The 24188-nt window shown below is 41.8% G+C and overlaps 1 protein-coding gene across 3 annotated transcripts in view; it reads left to right on the forward strand.

Annotated features, from left to right (window-relative positions):
• ALG9 (ALG9 alpha-1,2-mannosyltransferase) overlaps positions 1–24188 on the forward strand; it is a 34901-nt gene that overhangs the window by 4161 nt on the left and 6552 nt on the right. For all 3 annotated transcript variants that reach the window (XM_062594745.1, XM_062594746.1, XM_062594747.1), the window contains exons 6-11: positions 4780–4902; positions 6844–6998; positions 8695–8824; positions 9535–9682; positions 9974–10103; positions 16884–17014. In XM_062594745.1, the coding sequence (XP_062450729.1) occupies positions 4780–4902; positions 6844–6998; positions 8695–8824; positions 9535–9682; positions 9974–10103; positions 16884–17014 (817 nt within the window). The remainder of the gene's footprint in view (positions 1–4779; positions 4903–6843; positions 6999–8694; positions 8825–9534; positions 9683–9973; positions 10104–16883; positions 17015–24188) is intronic.

Raw genomic sequence — 24188 nt, forward strand, 5'->3', positions numbered from 1 at the left:
GTTTTATTCCATATAGTTTTTATGTTAGCAAAAATTCAAAATTGATGTAGACAACACCATTTCAGACAACATGTAGTTAGACATGTAAATAATTGCCATGGGAAATAACTAAGCTGATAGCCTCAAAAGAATTTAAAAAGGGGTTAGAAATATTTATGGATATCGAGGGCAGTCAGAGTTGTCATCATCAATTATAATGTCAAATTTAGAATGGATGTTGAACCTTACACTTCAGGGTTTAGGATAATCTCTTCATGTTAGAGACCAGAATGATATCTAATCTAAAGGCACATCATCTGCCTATCATGAGATTCCCTGGTGCTAGCCTTTCAGGATACTAGATGATCCAGACCTCAGATCTGAATCCTGCTAGCAAAGCCATCGTCTTTGTTCAGGAGCTGCCACTGCACTAGGTTGCTAGTATCCTGTAGTGCTAGAGTTGAAGAGCAATAGTGTATTTTGTTTCTAGCAGAGCTTGAGAGGGACCGTTTGCTGGAGGAGACTTCAGGGAGCCTTAGGGCACAGGATCTTCAGCATCTCTATAATGCATTTCAACCCTGGTCAGGTTTTCCAGGAGGGATTCAGCAGTGATTAGTAGTGGAGACTTTCTCCAGCCATGCCCTGCAGGCTGTATTTGGAGCCTCACTTGAAGGACTGTTTTGGGTGGTGCTGAGTAGTGATTTGTTCACTGTGCTGTGGCACAACAGTGATGGCTGCCATACTGTGGTTCCTCATCTCTGCAGGAAGGCTCTGAAGCCTCTTGCTGTGAATTTGCCATAATGGAAACTCCAGGCTTTGTCTCTCATGGGGTTTGGCGTGGGCTCATCCATGACCTTTTTCCGTACTAGTGCATGGATTGTTTTCAGTGTCCTCCAGGGACCAATCTATTCTGAAGTGTTTTATTCATAGTGACATTTGTATAACATCCTTGGGCTAATAAAAGAGCCTGCCTGAAACTGCTCTTAAATGCAGTGTGGTCAGGACAATACTGTGTGTTTAGAGAGTTTTGAAACACTTATTCATAAGGAGAAATAACACTACCAGGGGAGATGAAAGGCTGGCAAATCCCTTTTGGCTTTGGAACAGGGATTTCCCAACTCTCATATGATGAGAGCAAAAGCAGCTGGAGGTTGAACAGTCATCAGCCTCTATCTTCAATGTAATCACGACAGTATCTTTCCTTTTGCCTGCTGACTGGAGTCCTAGAGGCAAGGCTAGATTTCTTTTTCTTTCTTTAGCAATAAACTCCTTCTGGATAAACACCATCTGTGCAATGAATATTTCCCCTTGTGGTTATTAGATTTCTATAGTCAAGGGAAAGTAGCTTCTAAGCAGATATTCCTAAGCCTAATTCTGAGGTTTTATGCTGTTTTTGTGTGCATGTATGCTAAGAATACATGATTGGTGGCACAGCTTTTGTCCTGCTTCCTGTGGTGAGAGATTTGGATATGATTTGCAATGTGATGGCATTTTGGGAAGCTTTGTTCAGCTCAGGCTCAGCTCTGACTGAGTGTACTGGAATTGGGGCTTTTCATGACACCTTGCTCTGTTGAGTCCTAGTCATTAAGTAAAGTGAAAATAAATCAAATGCAGAAAGCAGACTGTTTATTATACTAGGACTGAATCAGACTTGTTTAGAATGGGGGCTGTGACTCATGATCAAATTATTGTGGCTTAATTACTGCTTAACAGCTAAGCTGCAGTTTCAGTGTGTATGCAGGCTTTTAGCCTGTGACAAATATTAGACAGGGTACCTTAGCTAAAGCCTGTTTTACAACATCTCTGTTTTGTCCTGAGCTGCCCTCACCGTTGCTGTGGTTGAGCTGCAGCGTGGTGGCTTGTTAAGCTCTCTATCTAGTCTGTGATTTGAATTTCTGTAAGGGTTCCTGGAGCCAGTTACAGAGCACAAAGTTCAAAGCAGTTTCTGGCTCAGTGTCTGGCAGTGCTTTCAGTTGGTTCTTTCCAGTGTGGAGCTGTAGTGCCATGAACTGTAACTGCATTATATTTTTTTTCTCTGTTACTTCCATCAGCCTGTCTCCTAGAGCTCACACTTGCTCAGCTGTAGCATATGGAATACTTAGAAAAGCTAAATTATCTGTCATGGCCTGAAGGTGATGCTGTGGAAGCTTATTCCCATCAGTGCTGTGCATGGAGAGTCCTTCAGTGTCCCTCCCCCTGCTTGAAGGACATTGTCCTCAGCCAGGACTTCTTCTATGCAATAAGGTTGATATTTTTCATTGCAGTCCTTTCTCAGATCACCTTGAATCTTTGTGGATAACAAGAGGAAAAGCGGTTTGCCTTGGGAGGCAACAAGACCGAATGTGAGTCACCACAGCGAACCAAGCCTGTGCTTTCTATATAAAACCTAGTGTCTGTGAGTTACTTAGCTTGCCTTGTGTGATGCACTGTTCTTCTCCCATTTGGCTTCCCCACCCTCTAGTCAAAGCAGAAAGTAGGTCCTTGGAGAAGGAGGGGAGCTCCGGTCCTTACTGCTTAAGGGCAGTTCAGTCACACTGCAAAAAATATGAGGGACTATCTGTTGTGTTAAAACTGTGCTTTAGACTAGCTGACCTTTTTTGTTAGCAGAATCCCTCAGGAAACTTCTGAGCCTTTAAATCTGTATCTGGATTGTGGAGAAGGTGTGCTTTGTGAAGTGTCCTTTGTTCCTGAGTCCTAGGCTGACAAGATCTGAGACTGGTCCATTTCCTTTTCTTTCCATAATAACTAGGACAAGTGGAAAGAGATAATGTGGACCTGATACTACCTTTTAACAGGACCTGACTTTGCTGTGCAGTTTAACTGGAGCCACAGAGCACTGTGCACCTATTTATATCAGTTTAAGAAGATTTTTATTTGATCCTGGCATCTTCTGTGATGAAGTGGTTGTATGTTTTAGTAGTGAGAGTGGGGAAATAGGCTACAGAATTCAGTTCCAGTTCCCTTTTATATAAAAGAGAGATCTTGGTGCTCTGTAAGAGTAATTACTAGAGTGGTTTAAGCAGTGTTAACCTTACCTATGTTGTGATCCAGAACAGAAAGATCTGGAGGCTGAGAAGAAAACAAAGCCCACTTCACGTATACTTTTTCCAGATATCCACTGGAAGATCTACAGTATGATGCTGCACACTGCCTCGGGCTTTCCCCTCACAGACATACCCCAGCCTGTAGCTCTGATTTAGTCCTGGCATGACCTACTTTCTGCATACGTATCTTCCTCACAGTGGGTACTTAGAATTGCAGGACTCAAAAATGGAGGGTCACTAACAGAGGCTAGAGAAAGGGGAAGGGATGCTGGCATTATTGCTATGTTGCTCTGCAGATAACTGTGTCAAATCTATTGCCTGACATCTTTTTCCAATCTGCCATATCCTGTATTCACCCTTTGACAAGCTGAGAATTATGCTTCTGTGGGAATTGAAAAAATTACATAGCAAATGGGGAAAGAGAGAGGGCAAATATCTATTAATTCACTCCCTATTTCCAAAAAACCCAACCCCATAACTGCTTTTTGTTTTCAGTGCTAATTGGTTGCTTGGACTGGGCCTTGGTAACTCCAGCTGCATGCTTCTAACATTACTAGTTCAGCTTGTAATTGTATTTAGTTGTAGGAGCTGCAGAGGTGTTGGGTTTTCCCTGCTGCTTTTCAGTTGTCTGATTAATTTCAACATGGACCCTTTTTAAGTGGCTCTGATTGCAGGAAATTGCTGCGGCATGTGACATATGTCACAACAGTGCAGTGATTAAAGCCCCCGCGTGTCATTTACCACCTGATTGAACTAATCACACCGAGAAAGTGGCAAATGTGCAGAGAGGAATTGGCATTTCTCATTGTTCAGGATTTTAAGCATCTTGAGTTAAGAGTCCAAATGAATGACAGCTGGACTGGAATTTCTGTCAATTTGCATCCTTCCAGCTTGCAACCAACACCTAACTGTGTGTGCTAGGAGGTAGATTTGACTTGCTGCTGTTTAAAGCTACACTGTAGGAACAAATTGAAGCAGGAAATTTTTAAATAGTGTTGATTCTGAGGAGGTATCAAAACTAACATCTAGATGCACTTTAGAGGAAATGTCTTAGTTGGATGAAGTGTGAATGTGAGCTCTTTCTTTGTTGTTTGGTTTTAGTAGATGTTCTAGTTCTGCCAGCATGGAGTATAATATCAGCACTTCAAGATAATAATGTTCTCTTAACATTGTGTGCTTCTGGGTTATCCCTCTTACTTCTGTGTAGTTAGCAAGAATGATTTAGGTATAGAGTTTCCTGGCTTTATTAGTTTCAGCCTCTACTTTCTTGCTGCATAGGCTTCCAAAAGGCAAGGGTGAGTTTTGTGTCACAGCTCTCTGTTAGCCAAGATTGAGTTAGTGATCTGTGATTCATGAGCAGCAGATGTAACACTGATTATGACCCAGTGAAAAAGAAGAAAAATAATTCATGAAAAGGGAGACAACGAAGTTTCTAGGGTAGACATGATAGTAAGATACTCTGGTACTTTTGTATGGCTGTTGACCAGTTCCAGTGTCACTGTTACGCCAATTTCATGGGTGAGGGGCAGAACCATGGGGCTGCTTTGAGTTGGCTCAGGCTCATTTCAGGGGGCTACATCCTCTGTCCGCATCCTTCCATTCTTTGGTTTCAAGCTGCTTTCAGTGAAGAGCACTGATGTGTGCTAATGAGTATCTCAGTCTGTTTCAGGCAGAAAAGTAATGAAGTTACTGTAACATCCAGATCTCTTAAGTGCTTGTGTTTTTTGTTTTTAAGTTTCCTTTTCCCATTCTTTAGGTACTGAACCCTGGTCCTTCTATTTCATCAATGGCTTTTTGAATTTCAACCTGGCATTTATTTTGGCCCTGCTTGCCCTGCCACTGACTTGCCTCATGGAGTGTCTGCTCCAGAAGTTTCATGGTGAGTGAAAGATGGCTGTGAGAGCTGAGCACAGGGGGTCTGAATCTCCTGCAGACTTGCTAGTAGGGGAGAGCTTTCCTACTACAGTGCAGCTTTCCTTTACTGGAAGTGAAATGAGGTTCAGGGAAGGTATTTGGAATAATAGCAAAGTTCCTAGAGCTCATTACTCAGTTCAGTATTGACACCATGGTGGAGTTACCACTGTGAAAATGCGTCTACACTGTGTAGAGAGACATACCGAGATGTATCTACTAACAGGGCCCTCTGTGGAAAGGCAGAGGCATGTCTCTCTCTTTAAGCATGATCCCTTTGTTCCCTGCCTCTCTCTGCTGAAGAACATCGTGTTGTCAAGGCTGAACTATCCAGATTAAGCTTGACAAATTGTACAGTACATAACCTTCAGCCAGACATGCAAATGCTTTAGAAATAACCCTGCCAGAAATCTTAAGGGGGGAAGAAACCACATATCTATTGTTGTTTCCATCTTATCTGCAAGTGGAGATGGTAGACTTTGTAATAATATGTGGAACCCTTTACTATACTTTTCCACTGTTGCTTTTTATGCCACTGCCAGAACATTTGCTGCAACAGTTTAGGAGAACATAGTTGGTTTTCCTTTTCATTTTTGGGGCTGAGCCTACAAGAGGCATCCCTTGGTCTCTGGTGTTGCTCGTGTTGGAATTGAACTTTGGGCTCTTGTGTGCATTGTGAAAGGAATTTTTTACATTGCAGGATTGAGTCCTGTTAGGACAGTCCATGCATTGGGATTGTCTCTGTAGGTGTGGATATATTGAGAGCAGAGAGAGGAGGTTCCCTAGTTCATTTTGAGTTTTCTCTTAAATAAATGATATCAAGTTTAAACGTGTAGCATTTGGCAAATGATTATAGAATAAAAGAGGAAAGGAGTATTGAGGAAGCATGAATTCTCATCTGCCATCTTCCTAAGGAAGATTCATGGCAAATGTTAAGCGGCAGCAGCCTTCAGATTCATCAGTCCAGTTAGGGCTCTGTTCTCTGATTTTTTTTTTCCTGGATACAAGAAACAATAACATCATAAAATCATAAACCTTGCTGAAAATGTATGTTAATGGATGTTTGCTTGTATCTGTTCCTTGAATATGACTGACACACTGTCAGAAACCAGTGAAAGCCCTGTAGGAGATCCTGTAAGTGTAAGATTTCCTGCTGTTCATTTAGTGTTTTTGTACTTAACAGCAGGAACCATTCTGCTGGGTGCTTTGTTCTTATTGTGTGTGAAATGCCTTTGGCTAAATTGTTTAACCTTGCTGTTGGGAGTAGCAAGGAGGGCAGAAAAGGGATTGAAAATTGTCAGGCACTGTGCAACTCTCCTCAGTGTGACTAAAATTCAGAGTAATTGTTGTTATTTCTGAATCAGTTATTTCCTGCATTAAGCAGAAGGTACCTGAGAGACCTCTCACATGCTGTCATTTTTGTAATGAAGCAATGAAGGTTGTGGAAACATCAGTGGCTAAACAACCACTTGTAAGTGAAAGGTAGGTCCAGAGGAGGTTTCTGATTTTTGTATGTGCAGCATAATACACAAAAGGAAATCTGGTACTTCTGATTACCTTTTTAGGCAAATCAATCCTTGAGGGATTTTTGTTTCTTTTTACTTGGATTCCGTAACTAAGTCCAGTATCCTCTGCAAGTGGTCTCCTGAAGCTTGTCAAGACTGTTAGTGTTTAGGAACCTATGAAAATTCTCCAAACTTCTGAATGTTTGGACATGTTGCTTGGATTATGGCAACGCCTCTGCTCAGAACATAGGGTGTCTGTGTCTGAAGGATGTTATTTGGGTCAGAAATATGACTTCCTGAATTTAAAATACGCTAACACACATGGTGAGCGTGTGCAAGAGGGAAATAGGATAAACCTATTACTCTTACGTTACTACTTTGCTGAGTATATTTTTTTCTTTCAGTTCAGAATCTGGGCCGTCCTTACTGGCTGACACTAGCTCCTATGTACGTTTGGATCATGATTTTCTTCAGTCAGCCCCACAAAGAGGAGAGGTTTCTCTTTCCCATCTATCCTCTCATCTGTCTTTGCGGTGCTGTGGCGCTCTCTGCTCTTCAGGTAAGTTTTAGTAAGATGTGTTGGTTTTTAATGAGCTCATACCTTTAGGGAGTATAACTGCTAGCTGATGCCTGGCATGTTTTCCAAAGCTTGGGTGCATCTACAGAGTGTCTGTGGCAGTGTCACAATCTGCAGTGTTTACATAGCTCAACACTGTCCTTTGTGTAACTTGTCATCATCTGTCTCTAATCTGCTAGCTAGTGCAGTATCATTTCCAGACTATTTTTCATGGATAGGTGTTAAGACTCTGGAAGTAAAGTGCACAGCCGTTAAAATACTAAAGTGTGTGCATGTTGCTGCTTTTATTAAGTAAAACATAATCTTTTGTACAGGTTAGTGGAAAGTATCTGCAAAACTGTTAGCCCTCTGTACGCTGTGATGCAAAAGCAAAATTATTTGGGATTTCCCTCTCTGAGTGGCGCACAGAATGAACCAATCTAATAATCTTGGACTGCAATGCAGACTTCTGAATAGCCCAGCAGAAAAGATCAAATTTCATGGCTTTATAATGTGATCACATTAGGAACTTGTCTGGAACTTTATCAAATGATAAATGGTTGGGATTATTTCCTTGCCACTAATTATTCCAGGGTGACTTTGAGTTGTTCTCCCACCCTGCAAGTAGGAATTTCTGATGAAGAGCAGTTGTTATGTTGCAGTGCCAATGCAACGTAACATCCAAGAGATGTCACAAGGATTAATAACTTGCTGTAGCACTGTAAATCCTTGGCATGCTGTTGGGCTAGCTTTAAGGGGTAGGAATGCATTTTGTTGTGTGCTGCTAAGAATCCTTCACTGATTTGATAAGGGAAAAAGATCTTGTTTAGGCATCAGGAAATTGTTTGTGGCATTTGTAAGAGTCAAAAAATGGATGTTTAATATGTGATGATTAAAACACTTGGAGTAAAACATCCTAAATCAACAGGAACCAGGCCAAAGCTCAAAGTTACTTATCTCACCTCTGTGGAAGACGTGCAGGAATGCAATCACTAGTTTGTGTTATAGCGCCTTCAAGCTGTTGTGCTTTGTTCTGCTGTTACCCCTCTGTCCTGCTATGCACCACTGTTCATCTCCCAGGTTCCCCACCGGCACTCTCAGCACCCTCCAAATCACTCTTGCACCACCCCAGTGACTCATAAGAGCTATCCTGTCTCTTGATTTCCCATCACTACTCATGCCTTGCAGCGCCAGGCTCGCAGCACCCCAAGTAAATTTCAGTCTCTGAGTTCTTACAAGTTCAAGCTTTGTCATGTCAGCAGATTTATGTCTCTAACAAAGAATTGCTCAGCTGTCAGAAGATTCATCAAAAGGCAACAGTTTAGGACCTGCCGAATGTAGCTTTAGGAAACTCTAGTGTGTATTTCTGTCCTGCATATTTTAACACCAATATAGTTTTGTTCTGCATTCAGTATCCAGCTGAGAATTTAGAACTGATTCCATACTAACAGTGCAAGCTTGTTGGAGAAACTCCTTTGAACCACATGAGTGTGTTATGAGAAAAATGCAAACAAGTCAAGTGAAACAGAAACCAGATTAGGACAGGAAGTGAATAATCCCTCCTGCACAAAGGCAGAGCAGGAGAAAGGGACCAAGACAAGCATCTGTTGTAGTTTCTCATATTATTAGTTTTTCAACTGTATCAGAATTTGAGTAACTCCATATTTTGTTTCTTTTCTTTTTTATTTTCTCTCCTCAGAAGTGTTACCACTTCATATTCCAGCGTTACCGCTTGGAACACTACACGGTCTCCTCCAACTGGTTGGCTCTGGGGACTATCTTTCTCTTTGGCCTCTTATCATTGTCACGCTCTGTTGCCTTATTCAGAGGTTGGTATTTTAGTCCTGCGCTTTTTGGGGTATTGATCTTGTCAAGTCTTAAGGCTTGCTGAAGTTGTGCTGCTTTGACTGTACCAACATAGTGAAAGTGAGACAGCCTTAGGAGTTTAGATGTCATTGTACTAGGGAAAGGAATAACTTGTAGTGGTCACCTGAAGGATTGATTAGATGCATGTGCATATCAGTATAATTATATCAGTTAAAACACTGCTGCCCTTCACTTTTAGCTAGTAAGACTATACTGATAAAAAAATCCATATCTAGATCAGTGTCTATGCAGATACTTAAACTTGTAAACATACGATTTTACTTGAAAAAGCTTTTTTCCCATATAATATTTGTAATTAGGTATATGTGACCTTCATGGAGATGGATAAAATATGGTACTTAAGTGCCTTCTTGAATTAGGGCCAGGCAGTGAGCCTTCTCACCTCAGCAAAATTAGGCAGCAGTGTTTTTTACTGCACAGTGTTTCAACAGTCAGGATGGGAGGATGTCAGTAAAGCTGCTGTGGTAACAGCACTTCTGAAATGTGGAGGTGGGAAGGTTTGGAGTCCAGCTGCTTTCTAGCACAGACCATTTAATTTATTCAACAAGTTATTATTTGGTAACTAGGTATGAACATTTATTTGTGGTCTTTTGAGGTAAGTCATGCAAATATCATCTATGTTAGCTTTGTTTAAACTTTGTGTCTTCCATAGGCTATCATGGGCCTCTGGACTTATACCCAGAATTTCACAGGATTGCCACTGATCCAACTATTCACACTGTGCCAGAGGGGAGGCCAGTTAATGTCTGTGTGGGAAAGGAGTGGTACAGATTTCCAAGCAGCTTTCTCCTGCCAGATAAGTACGGATTGATTTGGTGAGATCCATAAGCAGGGTACTTCTCATAAGTATTTATAGAAGAACTTGTATCTCTGTTGACAACAGCCTATCCAAAACACAGGATTCAGGGGTCTGGTGTCAGCAGATTATTTTGGCCAGGAACTACTGAAAATCTGTGATGTGACTGCTCTTCTAGCAGGGCTGTCTGCTGTAAAGAATGAAATGCCTTTGGTTATACTTTTAGTTTTCTCCATGCAAAATGCTACCAGCTCCTGCAGTTTCCTGCCAGGCTTTCTAACACTGTTCTCTGTAGTTGGCAGCTCCAGTTCATCCTGTCAGAATTCAGGGGCCAGTTACCGAAACAATTTGCTAAGGGACCAATGGCAACACGGATCATTCCCACTGACATGAACGACGAAAACAGGGAAGAACCATCTCGATACGTAAGAATTGCATTCCTGTTTTCCTTTCCTTACCTTACTGTATTTCCTTACACTACTGTATAGTGCCTAGAATCAAGGATCAGATTTCCCCGTTTTGTGTCCTGGGACTGTATAGCTACAAAACAAAAACGAGTTCTCTGCAGCATTTAGAAATTTTCCCATTTATATGAGTCTGGCTTCTGTTTGCATTTCATCTCCCTATTTTTCATTTAAAGAGCTTAAAAAAGAAAAGAAAAAAAAACAATCAAGCAAAAGAAGTAATAATTCCTAGTTGTTGCAGTTTTGGGTTTAGTATAATATGTTACTGTGCATGCAGGCAAGTGACCCGAATGAGTAGTTTGAAATCCCCCGCAGAAAATGTTTGTCACTGAGCGGGGATTGAAATTTTCCTTTGTACTTTCCTTTTTTTAAAAATATAAAGTTATTCATCATATTTGCAAGAGTGAAGAAGGAGCTTAATTTGGAACTTCATCGAAACAATTGCATCAGTGATTTCAATGGGAAGCTGTTAGGATAATGTATACCAGTATTATTCATATGTTACTGGGTTGTCTTGTGTTACCTAACCAAAAATAGCACTTACATATGAATATTTTTAAATTACTGTCAGCTAACTACTTGCGAAATTACTTAGTAGATAAAATTTTAGTGGTGCACTAAATATCAGATATTTAGTCATCCTTCCTTTTCTGTCTTAAGGGGTGAATGAGAGGAACTGCCAAGAAATGTACAGTCCTTTTTTCATCCTCTTTCAGCACCTTGGAGGATAACTTTGGTATGTTTGTCAGTATTTAGTAAGCACTCACATGTAATGGACCAGGTTTCTGGTGCATGCGTGAGTGTAGCTTGACTGAAGACAGTTGACATGTGCTTATTTGTATGGCTCATGACTTTGGTCTTTTACGTGGTATACAACGTACTTGTGATATGCTCTCAGAAGTGGATAGTTTGCAGTACAGTAACAGAGGTGGAACCTTTGTGAATAAAAGCAGGGATGAATTGACTGGGTTAAAGCTCCCTTATTTCAAGCCTGGTAACGTAGTTATTGGAAATGGAAAGGAGGCGTGTACCCACCTGAGAGAAGCAGTCTGCTGCAGTGCATTTAATTTATGAAATTTTTTAGTTGTGGCATATTTTTAGCACAGATAGCTGGCTGGTGCAGAGCCTGTGACTAGCAGAATGAAGCAGACTTCGGTGTCATGGTTGTTTCTTGATGTCACCCTACAATTTTGTTATTTCTGATGTAAGAAAGAGGGCCTGGAACGTGTTTATTTAATGCAGTTAGAAATTAGCTACTTGATGTAAATTTTAAATGGGGTTTTAAAACAAACCTTTTCTTCTGAGCTGATAATAATACCAAGAAAACAGGAGCTTCTCTAGAATTCATTGAGCTCAAGGAGTGAAAGCATACCTAGATTCAAAATAGAAAAAAAAAAAAAAAAAAAAGAAAAGTCAGCAAGTCCTAGAAAAAATAGGATCATACATACCAAATAAATCTAAATAACATGAGTCTGTTCATCATTTGAATAGGAAAAAACAAATGTTTCAGAAGGATTATCTGAGCCATACACAGCTCAAAATGTGTTAATGGCTGTAGAAATTAGACTGATCTCTCAGTTTCAAGTGTAAATTTCTATTACTGCGCTGCTTGAAAATTGAAGAGTAAATCTGTTTCTGTTGCTATGGGACACTGGGGAAAAGAATGACTTGACCTTCTTGTTTTGCTGCTCTTCGTTCCTTAATTGTGTTGAACAGCATTTACTTGTACTTGTCCTACTGGGGAGCTGTACTTCTCTTCAAAACTACGAAGGAGGAGATAAAGGGTATTATGTCTTGAAAAGAAGAGTCTAAAAGGAGCAGTAGATTAGGCCTAAGAGCAGAAACACTATTTAAAAACTCCTGACTTGAGAGGGATTTTTTAACCACTTTATTTTCACTTTTCCCATTCCCTTCATTTCTATTTTGAACTACAGCAATCATGTAAAGCCCAGTTGCATTTTTGAAGTATGTGTTTGAGTCATTTCAGTGGAACATCTCTGTTTCTCTGATCAGGGTGAATATTGTCCTTAGCTTCAGCATAACTTCTGAGAATGCACTGTACTCCACTGTCCATCACCTGGCAGATAATTCATTTGCATTAGAGGTTCCAGCTCTTTTAAGGGGGAGCATTTAGAATTAGAGAAGTGTGATCTGTCATAGCTTGACACAGTAACTTGTTTTTCTGATAGATTCTATATAACTTATAGAAAAACTTGGTTAGTGGTTTGGGAGTCTTTTGGTAACAAGTCGGAACCTCTCTCAGAGCCTGAAATGTTCTTCTCATACAGTGCAGAAAGTGGATTCAACATTCTCTTTAGCTGAGTTTCCTGTGGTGTGATTTCATCTGCTGCTCAGTTATGATGCCACTGAGACATCTGGTATCTCCTTAATTAAATTCTTTTCAGCCTAAATTGTAATAATAAACCCCCAAGTAGCTTCAGAAAAGGAATCCAAGCATGTCCAAGGAAGTTTGCAGTAGACACTTGTGTGAGAGCAAAGTGAAATACGGGAAACCCTCAAGGAGGTTGAGGCAATGAGTCTGAACAACACCTAGTCGTCTCAGAGAATGTTTGGCTCATCTCAGCTACTTGAATCTTATGATGTATGGGTAGGAGCCTTTTTAAACCCAGCTATAGAGACCTTAGCTTTTGATTTGACTAATTTAACTGTAGCAGTCCTGCCTTTTTCTTCGTCTTCAACATGACAAACTTTTGTAGTGACTTTGAGGAAATTTGCTTCTTGCTTGAAACACCTGATCATCACATATCACCTCCATGTTTTCCTTACTTGGCAAGATGTCTGCGCTGTTGTGTCATCACCGAGATGCAACTGTGTGTGTTATGTTCTGTCATGGTTAATTAAAGAGAAAACTGTTGCTTGGGAGCACTGGCCTTTTAAGGGCTGCTTGCAGATCTCATGAAAGTCATGTGCCCTCAGTCACCAGTTGAGAGAGGGGTTTTTTGTGTGCATGCTATTGACAGAATTTGATGGTGGTGGGGCCACAGAATATGTCTTCAGACAATAATTCAGCACAATGGTTTGTTTTTGCTGCTGTGCTTTTGTTGTTTTGTGGTTTTTTTTCCCAAAAACTTGTAACTGATTTACAGCAAGATGCATGATGGTAGTTCTTAGCTTAGTACAAAATCTCCTTAGAAGTCACTTTGCTACCTCATTTTTCCTCCAGAAAATGCAGTGAACTGCTCAGTGGTGTGTATCCTTGTTTATATCAGAGGATGGGAGGGAAGTGTGTTACAAGCATATAACTGTCTTGTTCATACAGTTGGGTATTGAAATGCAGGCTCAGTGGCCACAGGGCATTTGTGAGGAGATGGCTGCAGCTTTCAGTTGCTTGCCAGTTTCTTTAGTGCTCGCTGATCTAATAGGGCTTGGATTAGATGACACAAAGCATTCCACTGCTCTGACATCCCTGTTCTGCCAGGTGCAGGGAAGCTACAAACTGCAACTGAGCTGTTGCAGTTAAAAACTTGATATTTTTCCTAAATTCCTATGTTAAATCTCTTTCCTCTCTCCCTTGTATTTCACCTGGGAGAAACAGTCATGTGACTAATGAGACTAATCTTATAATTGGCATTTACTTGTTGATGAGAAATTATGCCTTGTCCTACTTAACCCAAGGAAAGGCTCTGGTGATTTATGGTTTTATATCTAAATGTATGTGTTCTATTTCCCTGATGACTCCAAAATCAAAACATCAGGATTACTGAAGGGCACAACCAACAGTTATTAGGATGTACAGCAATTCACTGATGTCTTTTCTCAGAGGTGTCAAAGAACTGTACCATATTTTAATGTACAAAGCTTAATAACACATTTGAGGCAGAAGTGGGAATCATTAGTTTCTCTTTCCAATTGGGAAAACTGGAGTGTCATAAGGAGAGGTCACACAGAGGAATAAGTGGTCATGAGGAGCTATTAGCAGACCAACAGAGCACCAGCACAAGACCCAAGTAGAGACAGTAACTGGTAGAATTTGCTTTGCTCCAAAGGCTGAAAATCATTATACCAAGAAAAGCTCAGCCTTACTGCTGTACCCTGTGTCTATGAGAGGTTCATTTTGCTGGTGTATTGTAATGATATGTTTACTCTGGTACAGTTTAGACAGGGTCTTAGACTCTGGACTGTTTATTTCATTTTTGAAAATGTGGCTTATGTTTTTAGATCATTTAGAGATGATTAGATCTCCAACAGAAGGACAGACATTTATTCCTAACTTGTCTTCTCCTCTAGACCTCTTTCCCTCTATGCAGAGGTTTCTGCACAATGTATGCTTTCATTGAACTATGTTGTATGGACCTTATCTTATAACTTACGGTTATTATTAAAAGGAAATTTGTCCTGATAGGAACTCAAGACTTCTTTGTAGCTGACAGTTCACATTTGTCTTCGCAGAGTTTTTCTTCTGCAGCAGCTTGCGTGTACATCTGTACAAGAACCTGCGAGGAATGGGGAGAAGAAGGCAGGAGGAGGGGGCCGTTAGCCAGGAAGGACACAGCAGCATATAAATGAGTAGTACAGTCTGTTCATATCCACGAGCACTCTCCTCAGCAGGAAGAAGATTGCATAATATAAGTCTCCTGAGGACATTGCCTGCAGTTCATTTAACTGAGAGGTCACACACATAATTCATTTCTGTGATGTTACTTCCTCGAATACATTTTCATAATTTGGCAAAGTATTGCCAAAAAATTCTGTCAAGGCAGAGCAGTTACTTGTGTCATAGGCAGCTGATAAAGGCATGACTGTGCTGATACCAAGTCCACATGGTCTGAGAGGTGCAATGTGATGTCCATCTGCTGCAGGCAAGACAGTGAGGGTCAGCAGTGCTGCAGGTCAGGTTATTCATGCTCAAGCCGGGCAGAGTGCAGCACATTTGTGCCAAGCAATGAGCATATTCTGCCAGAGCTACTTACATTTTTCATGATTCTGCTTAAGCCTGGTGAACCCCAGCTAAACTTGTCACAAGGTGAGAACACCAGTGCCATGGTTTACTGAATTAACAGGTTGCAGAGCTTGTGGGATCAATTACTGGGTAACCTGTGTTGGTCTATGTATGTACTTTGCCAGATATGCTGGAAATGTATACAAGTCATTGTAAAGGCACTTGCATAGAAGGTTTGAAAAATTATGTGAGAGAGGAGTGGGTTTTTTTTGCTGAAAGTTGGCAGATGTGTATTTCTTGGAGGAAGATAAGCAGAGGAGCATGAGGCATTGGCATGGATTTGTATGCTCCCTTGCAGTCTCATGTCACATCTATTTTATTTTCTTTCTTCGGTAACAGGTCAAGCTCTTGTTGCCTGAACTCAACTGTGTATTCTTTAGGGCCAGGACTCTGTTCTCCTTTGTAACTGTACAGCACCTATACAAGGTGTTCCTCAGCAGAGTCTTTGAATGTTTATATGTTACAAATAGTTCACGATAATGATAAACAAGTGCTGAGTTGGTGCATTTCCTGGAATCTATATTTAGTATTCCTCTGGTTTGCAGAAACATTCCTGTGGATGTGCTTTGACTTAAGGTGATCTTCCTGCTGTCGGCACACTCTTTGGAGTGGTATTTCTGAACTGTTGTGCTATGACAGTGATAGGTGTAGTTATCCATAGATGACTCTCAACATGAGAGGCAGCTGAAAAGGTCTGTTCTTTTCAGAGTTTTCTTCAATGACTGGAGGGGAAAGGAATATGCTTACTAAATTGCAAATGATGTGGGAGCAAGTATGTTGAGGTAGAATTCAAAGTAATTTTGACAAACTGAAGAAATAGTCTGAAAACAACAGGAAGAAATTCTGTATGTGCAAGTGCATTAGATAGAAATAATTAGGGGCATACATACATAGAACAGGAACCAGACAGGCACAAGTCCTTCAGAAAAAGATCCAAGTGTGCAATGAATCACTGGCTGGATACAACTCAGCAATGCCAAGCTGCTATGAAAAGAGATGAGCCACATGTTGGGTTATGTGCACAGGAGCATGTTATGTGACTCTTGCATTGCTGCTCTGCACAAGCAAGGCCACCATTTAAGTGCGGCATGAAGATTTGGGCACTACATTCAGGATAGATGTGACTATTTGAAGGTATTTCAGAAGAAACCTGTGAGAAGGATCACAGGGCTAAAAAACATGACTGTAGAGGAAAGACTGAATAAAAAATGGTTGTATGATCTAGAGAAGAGAAGACAGGAGCCATCTTCAGATAACAGAACTCTGTGACACCTTTTATGTGCTTGAAAACAATCCGTTTTCCTTGTTCATGGTGTAGAACAAATAGGAACAGGGATAAACTGAAACAAGAAAGATTCAGTTTAGACATCAGGAAGCCTTTCTAACAGTAAGTATAGGGAAATCTTTTCTCTGGGCAGTTGGGGAGTCGCCATTGTTAAATTAGTTAGACATCCACAAAGAAAAGCTCCAACAGAATTGATTCTGCCCTCTCAAATTCTGCTCTGACCTGACAGTTCCTTAGTAAAAAGCTGGTGGTCGTACTTGCTCAGACAGGGACCTTAGGACTCCTCTCGTCTGATTAGAGCAGTAGTGATTGCTTACGTTCCCCATAAAGCTTTCACGTGAAAACATTCAAAAAACATTTTATCCAGTTTTCTAAACAAAGCATTTTACATTTCTAGCAACAAGTGAACTCCTTTTTGTATAACAACAGCCTGTGTCAATGAACACATATAACCAAAAGCCTACAGGAAATAAATAAAAAGAATCTCTTTCTGCAGATTGACATTTCCAAATGCCATTATCTGGTGGACTTGGATACAGCAACTGAAGCCCCAAGGGAGCCAAGGTATTCTTCCAACAAAGAAGAGTGGATCACCATTGCCTACAAGCCATTCCTAGATGCTTCCAGGTATATTTTACGTATTTGCGAGGGCGGGAGAAAGGCTGGCAGGGCTATGAACTAGTTATGCCTGATAGTCTGCTTACAGAAGTGGCTGTATAGTGGGAGCAGAGATATGTTGGCAAAAACCAGCTTGAAAAGATGTTTCCGGTAAATACGGCTTCCTGGCCACAGTACAACCTATGTCAAACTTGTACTTGCAATATTTATTACCTAGATTGCTTTAGAGGATGAAGCTAGCTGAGAGGGGTGGAAAGAGAGGATTATGTTTAAAAGGAATCCTCTCTGTGCACTTCTTGCCGAAACAGTGTTTTTTGTTTTGCTTTCTAAAGAAACGAGATATTTGTCATCTCCTCCCAATAGACTTTTGAACTCCTGTCTTGTTTCAGTCAATTGAATAGACAGATGTAAGTCAGTCTCAAAGAGAGTGAGCTCTTACAAGTCTTACGAAAGCTGGCAGATGGACAGAGGAGACAAATTAAATGGTGAAAAGCCAGCAAGGTCACTCATTTATTAGGTATCAGAGAACCTCTGTAAGAGACTGCTTTCAGAATCCAGGCTTCATTAGTTCTGCCGGTTACTGAACAACTAGCTTGTGTCTTTGAACAAGAATTTTTGTGAGAAGCGTAAATTAGAGTGAAACTGCCTTCCTCCAGGCTAACGTGCAATGGAATCAGGTTTGTCAAAATGGGAGTGACATTACTACATCCTTGCAAGAACAGCAACTCTCAGCTGTAAAGAGATGGTTATTTATTTCTTTAAAGCTCTGATTATGTAGCTGTCATGCCAGGACAGAGAAGCTGTCTGGAAAAGTCTCTGTGAAAGAGTAACACAAAAGTCAGTGCCTTTTTTCCATGAGAGAGCCAGTGATACCTAGTGGTAGGTCTGTGTTACACAGGGAGGAGGATTGCTGAGAGTGAGGAGGAGGGAAAATGTGCTTTTCCCAGAGGTTGCTCTCATTATTCTCAGCTTGCTGACACAAACAAGTTTCCTTGGCAAGGTTTTTCGTGAACTGTGTTTGCCCTGAGACCTGCTATTATGTTAGAGCAGGACTTTAGGAAGGGAGAATGAAATGGCCAAAGAGTCTAATTAGTGAGGCAATAAAAACATCTGCATAACAGTTTTGCAGAGGACTTCTTGTACAGAGCACATGCAAATAGCTTCAAGCATTCAGGGGCAATTCTACTTCAAATACACATTCAGGTGTTTTCAAAACCGGTGTGTCTTGCTGTTCTCTCCTGAAAAGGCAAGCGTTGGTTGTTTGGACCTGATCTAATGCCCTTTGAAGTCTATCAGAGGCCCTGGATCAGATGCAGATGAGATTTTAAAGACACATGAGGTCCCAGCATGGCATGTTACCTGCGAGGGATGTTTTGGCGATAGCAGGCCTTCATGTCAGCCTCTTTAATGAAAGCCGAGCAAGTTATCCTGGTAGGGCTGTACATGTAACAGGCTTCTCCAGAATGTCCTGGATTCTCCATAGCTATTTTCTATGGCAGTTTCTGATTTTTCCTGTCCTTAACTGATGTTTGGTAGAGAAGCAGTTGGTCTGTTTAATGAGGCTTTTGGATTATTGCACAATGTTCTCTTCAGCCTCCACCCATCACTTCTGAGCTTTGGGTAAAGCTCCTGAGAGAGATACCATTGCTCTTTCCTCTTAACCCTTTTCATATACCATTAGAGGCTTTGCCCTGCTGAATACAAGCCAGCATCTGTCTAGGAGTAGGGGGAGTGTGTCTGCTGGCAGAGCTGTGCCTGCAACTGTAGGCCTTACCACAGGAGGGACACGAGAGTTTTGAATCGTCTGCCTTGATGCAGGGTTTCTTTTGCTTGTTTCTAACTTGGCTGGGGATGTTTTCTCTAAGACAAGATTGTACGGATTTAAGCTTAAGCCAAAGACATAGCTCAGTACCTGTCTGGTTAGTTGAGTTCTTGTCACACACTCTTCACTTCAGATGCTTTAATGCTGTTTCCCTTGTGAGCTGCTCTGTGAAATTCATCTGCCTCTCCCCCTCTCATTTGGGGAAATGGATGGGATTCAGGAATTCCCCAATTTATTGCCAAACCTCTGTGTCTTGGCAAGCACAAACATTGGGCTGACTGCTCACAAATTCTGCTTCCTGAACCACATAGGCAGAGGTGCTCTCGCATTGCAGGCAGCTCTGCGCTTCTAGGGGAAATGCTGTAAAGGTACTTTTGTTGGCCTGGGGACAGTAACTTGTTCCCAGGCTTGGCAGTGAAAACCTGTACAGTCGTCTTGATTTGACCTATGATACTGGATGTTGCATTTAGATGGTCTAAACTCCAGCTAGATCCCTGAGCTGTATTTCCTGTTGGCTAAGCATCTCTGAAGGCCTGGAGCCAACCTCAAGGTAACGCACTCAGTATGGGGGTGTAGATGTCTGAATCTAGTCTTTTTATGTTTAGCTTTATGAAGGAAGAGAGCATGTGGCTGGTGCCACTGGAAGTGATGGTCCAGCTTTTTGCAGCAAAGGTAATATTTCACCATGTAACGGCAGGCAGCTTGTGAGGAGCTGGGAGTTGCAGAGAGGTCCTGAAGCTCCAGATTACAGTGACCATTGTAATGATGAGGTGAAAGAGCAGAACACTGAGGAAGAAGACAAGGTCCTCCCTGGCTAAGCAATCATCGAGTGCTTGGAACAAAGGAACAGATTATCTAAGAGTGGTGGAGGGAGGAAGGGGACTTTTCTGGCTGCAGTATCATCCTTAATAAAGGATGCTGTTGCATTAGTGAGAGACTGGAGTAGAAGAAGGTTTGCAGAGCATGTCTTGAGAGGAGATCAGGCAGTTAGGTCCTCGATCTTGCTAGTGTGCCTTGGCAGCCTCCTTTCCTTTTCTCCTGTTCTTGTGCTTCATGGAAATTCTCCATGCTGTTTCTTATCAACGCCTCACAGCTGGAGGAGAAGGGAGGTGCAGTGCCTTCACCAGGGGAAGAGGCCAGGTTGCCATAGCAGCATGTCTGATTTACATGCCTGCTGTGAGTACCTCCACAGCTCCTGCAGTTTGGAGCACAGTGCTCCTATCCCCTCAGCAGACCTTCAGCAGCTGGCAGGTGGGGCAGCTGAAGTGCATGGTGCTAGTGAAGGACAAGAAGGACATGTGCTCAACTGGCAGTATTGCTGATGCAGAGGGATGAGGGCAGCAGGAAAATCTCCTCTGTTTTGTCATCCTGCTTGTCTGCCAGATTTTCTGTCCCCTCTCATTGAAGAATGGTGAGTCAGGAATCACAGCCTGCCTCACAGGAGAAATGCTTAGCTATAGGCACAGTTTCCTAAGAGCTCGTGGAACAATGAAGAGGAGAAAGAACGAATCCTTTAGGTCTGATCGACCTGTTCTCCAGTCAGTGCATCATTAATGGTATCGTGTTAAAACTTGGATACTTCAGACAAGGTCATGGCCCCTTTGGACAGTACATCTGTATCAGTATGAGCAAGAGAAATTTTCGAAAGCCTCTTTTTGGATTGCCTACTTTTTCTTTTTTTTTTTTTTTTTTTTACTGTAATTGGGCCCCTGGGGTAGAGGTAGGGTGGATGTGTGATTAGGGGGCTGAGCAGGAACTTGGTGCTCCTGTGAATGTGGCCAGGTCTCTTAGCCTCTCTATGCTGTAGTTTCTCATTTGGTTCAAAAGTTTGTTAGCTCCCACTTCCTTCCAGGAGTTGTTTGACAATGAAAGAGTGAGAAGCTTCAATTTCATAATAATAGTGGCAGATAAATAGATTTGCGTCATTTTGTATCCAAGTATTGAAATTTTGCACCAGTGTCCATAGAAAGGTTTCCCATAGCAAGTGCTCATAACTGATATGTTGAGCTCTTTGCTCTGGATGCATCATGACATTTCCTCAATAAGACAGCTCTGTTTGTTCTTTTTTCCTTCTGAGTGTGACTGAATTGTAATTTACATAAAATAATGGGGTACAGGCAATTCTCAAAGGGGGAACTGACACAAGTTTTGCAGTAGATTAGCAGCTGACAGATGAGCTAGCTGGTAATAACTACAGATCTACCTAGCAGTCAGATAAGTTTCAAGGGTCTGTCTCATGTTGCAGACCCAGCCATTAACTGTTGTGCTTTTGCTGAGAAGGGAAAACCTCATTTGCAAAGCAAGTACTCCTGGTGGGTCTTTCTGTCTGGGGCTGCAGCAGCTTCTCTTGCTGCCAATCAGCCCTTCCTTTGCTTGTTTCTGGCCTTGAGCCCAACTGGAGTGGGCACATCTGAGCCTCAGAGGGAAGAAACTGAGAATTATTGCTGCCATTCTTCACCCAGCTGGAAGTTTCTCTCAGAGCATCGTGATGCACTGAGGCTGTTTTATGGATGCAACAAGTACTTCTGTAGCCCAGAAAGTATTGGCAGATCTGATTGCAGAGAAGGTATGGAAATCTTAGCAAAAATATTTCTGTATTATTTTTTTTATTTGGGACAACAAAGCTAAGCCGTGAGTCTCTTCTACAGTTGAGAAATTGATCAGTCTGGGGAGCTTAGCTATATGTCAGCAGCAGTAACCCACAGTTGTAGATGTAGCAGCATGTTAGGTGCTAGAAACTGGTAAGGTCAAAAGATACCAGAGCTAGTAAATGTGTAGGGAAAATTCTTTGCAGAGTCAGACATACATGTCTGAGTAGAGTCAGGGAAGATGCGTCAGGAGCTTCCTACAACAATCCAGGCTGCTTGCATTTCTGAGCATGTGCCTCCTCACCTCCCAACTCAGCAGAATGACGCATCCCTCAAATCCTGCACCTGCTTCCACAAAATCATTTGGAAGTGGCCCCTGCAACCTATGAAGTAAGTGCAAAAGCACTGTGAAAGTGCAGCTTTTTTCTCTCCCTGTTTTCTTTTTCTTTCTTTTTTTCTTTTTTTTTTTAATAGAAAAAATCTGCGAAAGTCTCCTCAAACTGGGCTGTGAGGGAAACAGACAGCTTAGATTTCAGGTCTACAGCTCAAGTGCTGTAGAGCAAGGAGCATTAGAGGAAAAAAAAACAGGAAAAAAAAAGAAAAAAAAAAAAAAAACTCCAGCTCTTGTTCTTTGAAAATAAATGACCCTAGCAGTTCAATTCACTCCTGCTGAACTAGAGGCTTCTGGGACTCACTGTGAGTCTCACATTGACGTCAGCAAGTGCAAATGTAAATCTCAGCTGGCTCTGATAAATGGTGCTGCTAATTGAATTAGAGAGCACTCCAAGCCACCAGCTAATTATGCTCCTCAGGAAGCTGCTTTGTCCAGGTCCATTTAATTCTATATTGGCTGAGTGCTCCAAATCTGGCACAGAAAAGGGGAAATATATTACAACTCCCTGCTGAGGAGCACATATTTTCCAGCTCTTTAGGCTGAGCCGTCTGCTTGCTCCCAATGCTTGTGCTCTCACCCTTGGGTTTTCCATCATAAAAAGTATTCTTAATGCAAGATTAATGATTCAGTCACCTTGTGCTAGAATATCATCACCCTAGTTTGATAAGAGACTCTGTCTCATTCCATTTAGTGGTGTTTTCTTCCGTGTTATATGAAATAGTTCCCCTGCTTTTGTTTTATAAGTAGCTAAATCACTTGTTAGGTGCCTGGTCAGTACAAAATTTAACACCTTGAGGAAGTGCGAATGTTAATGGGTTCTCGGAGAGCTTTAATCGCAGGCTTCCTGTGTGTGCCAATAGCCAGAAGGTTGCCTTCTGAGGGCCTGCTCATATGGCAGAGATGCAACTTCATCCTGCCTCCTCTTCTACCTTTCCTTTCTCTTCTTCCTTCTCATCCACTTTTTTGAATTCTGACAACTGAGGTGAGACGTTCAGGCTACAAGATGCAATTAATAACAGTTCCTCACTATCACCACCCTCCAAGTGTATCTGGCTGCTTTCATTCCAAGTAAATCTTTAGAAGCAGGGAAGTGAACTCCTTCACTGAACAGTTCTTGCTCTTGCTCCTGCTCCAGCATCCACTGGAGTTAATAGAACAGGGCTATTCAGTTGCTTTCTCCTGAAGTCCAGTAGGTAATTTATAGTTGTATGCTCAGCATTAGAGTGCTGTGGTTGCAGCTCTTCTGGGCCTAGCATGGTGCTGTGCAGCTGTGTCCTAACTGGGAACTGCCTTGGGTGCTGTCCCAGACACCAGAAAAATGGAAAAGAATTAGGATTTCCTTCAGGCATGTGGGAGACCTCCCACATCTGGGATACAGCAAGGACTGGGAAGAATTTGCCTATTGCGCAGCTCTGTCCCAGAGCCTGCCATTTGAAGAGCCTTACTGTAGTAGTGTTCCAGCAGCATGCGCTGGACCCTTGGCTACCCAGCTTGGAATCATTGTGGCCTTGGTCTTGCTACCGAGATGCTGCATGGGAGCTCTGTGCTCCTTAAGGCTATGCACACTCAGAGTCTCCAGGGTACGAATTTAGAAGCAAATGCAAATAGAACATTATATATACTCACTGTCTTCTGTCATCTCAACCCCTTCCATTTGCCTTCTGTTGTCTGAGGTTGCTGAGTCTATGGAGCAAGGTGACAGGAGGTAAAGATTCCTTGTCTGAATTTAAAGCTTTCTCATGGCTTCCTAAGCTGTAGGTGCGCCAGCAGTTATGATTCTGTCATTGGAAGCAAGGCCACTGGGGCTTTGCCACTGTGTAGTTACTAGCAGGAGAGAATAATGTTGTGCTTATGCCCAGATCACATCTCTTTTTGGTGAGAAAGTTCCTGCTTAACAAACACGAAGGCTGTGCTTACAGCTGTGGACCACGTATGTTGGTGCCCCCATTTGCCATGCCATTTTTAGGTATTTGCCTTTTTGGACCTGAGCTGTGACTTTTTCTGAGCAGGTTATTGTTGTTGGTTTTAATATGCATCTTTTATATTCTGTTGCCTTTTTTTTTAAACTAATGTCCTTAGGCTAGGTAATTAATAAATCTTGTCAATGAGGAGTCATTTTGCAATGGCACCAGAAGCCTAGCTAGCTAACACCCAGTGGAAACGAAGGATTCCTTATGGACCTGACAGTTTGAGCAGTAGTATCATATTACTTTGAAAAGCAGACTGAGCTTCTTTTTTGGGGTCTCCTCTGGCTGAAAGTTTTACATCTCTCTGTTCTTGGAGTGTGTACTCCGTATTCCGGGGGAAGTTCTGCCTGGAGAACACGAATGTAGATGAACTGTGTCCTTTGTACACCAACTCACTGTATTGTTACTTGTC

Source organism: Rhea pennata, chromosome 24 (genome assembly GCF_028389875.1).
Source record: "Rhea pennata isolate bPtePen1 chromosome 24, bPtePen1.pri, whole genome shotgun sequence".
NCBI classification, from domain to species: Eukaryota; Metazoa; Chordata; class Aves; order Rheiformes; family Rheidae; genus Rhea; species Rhea pennata.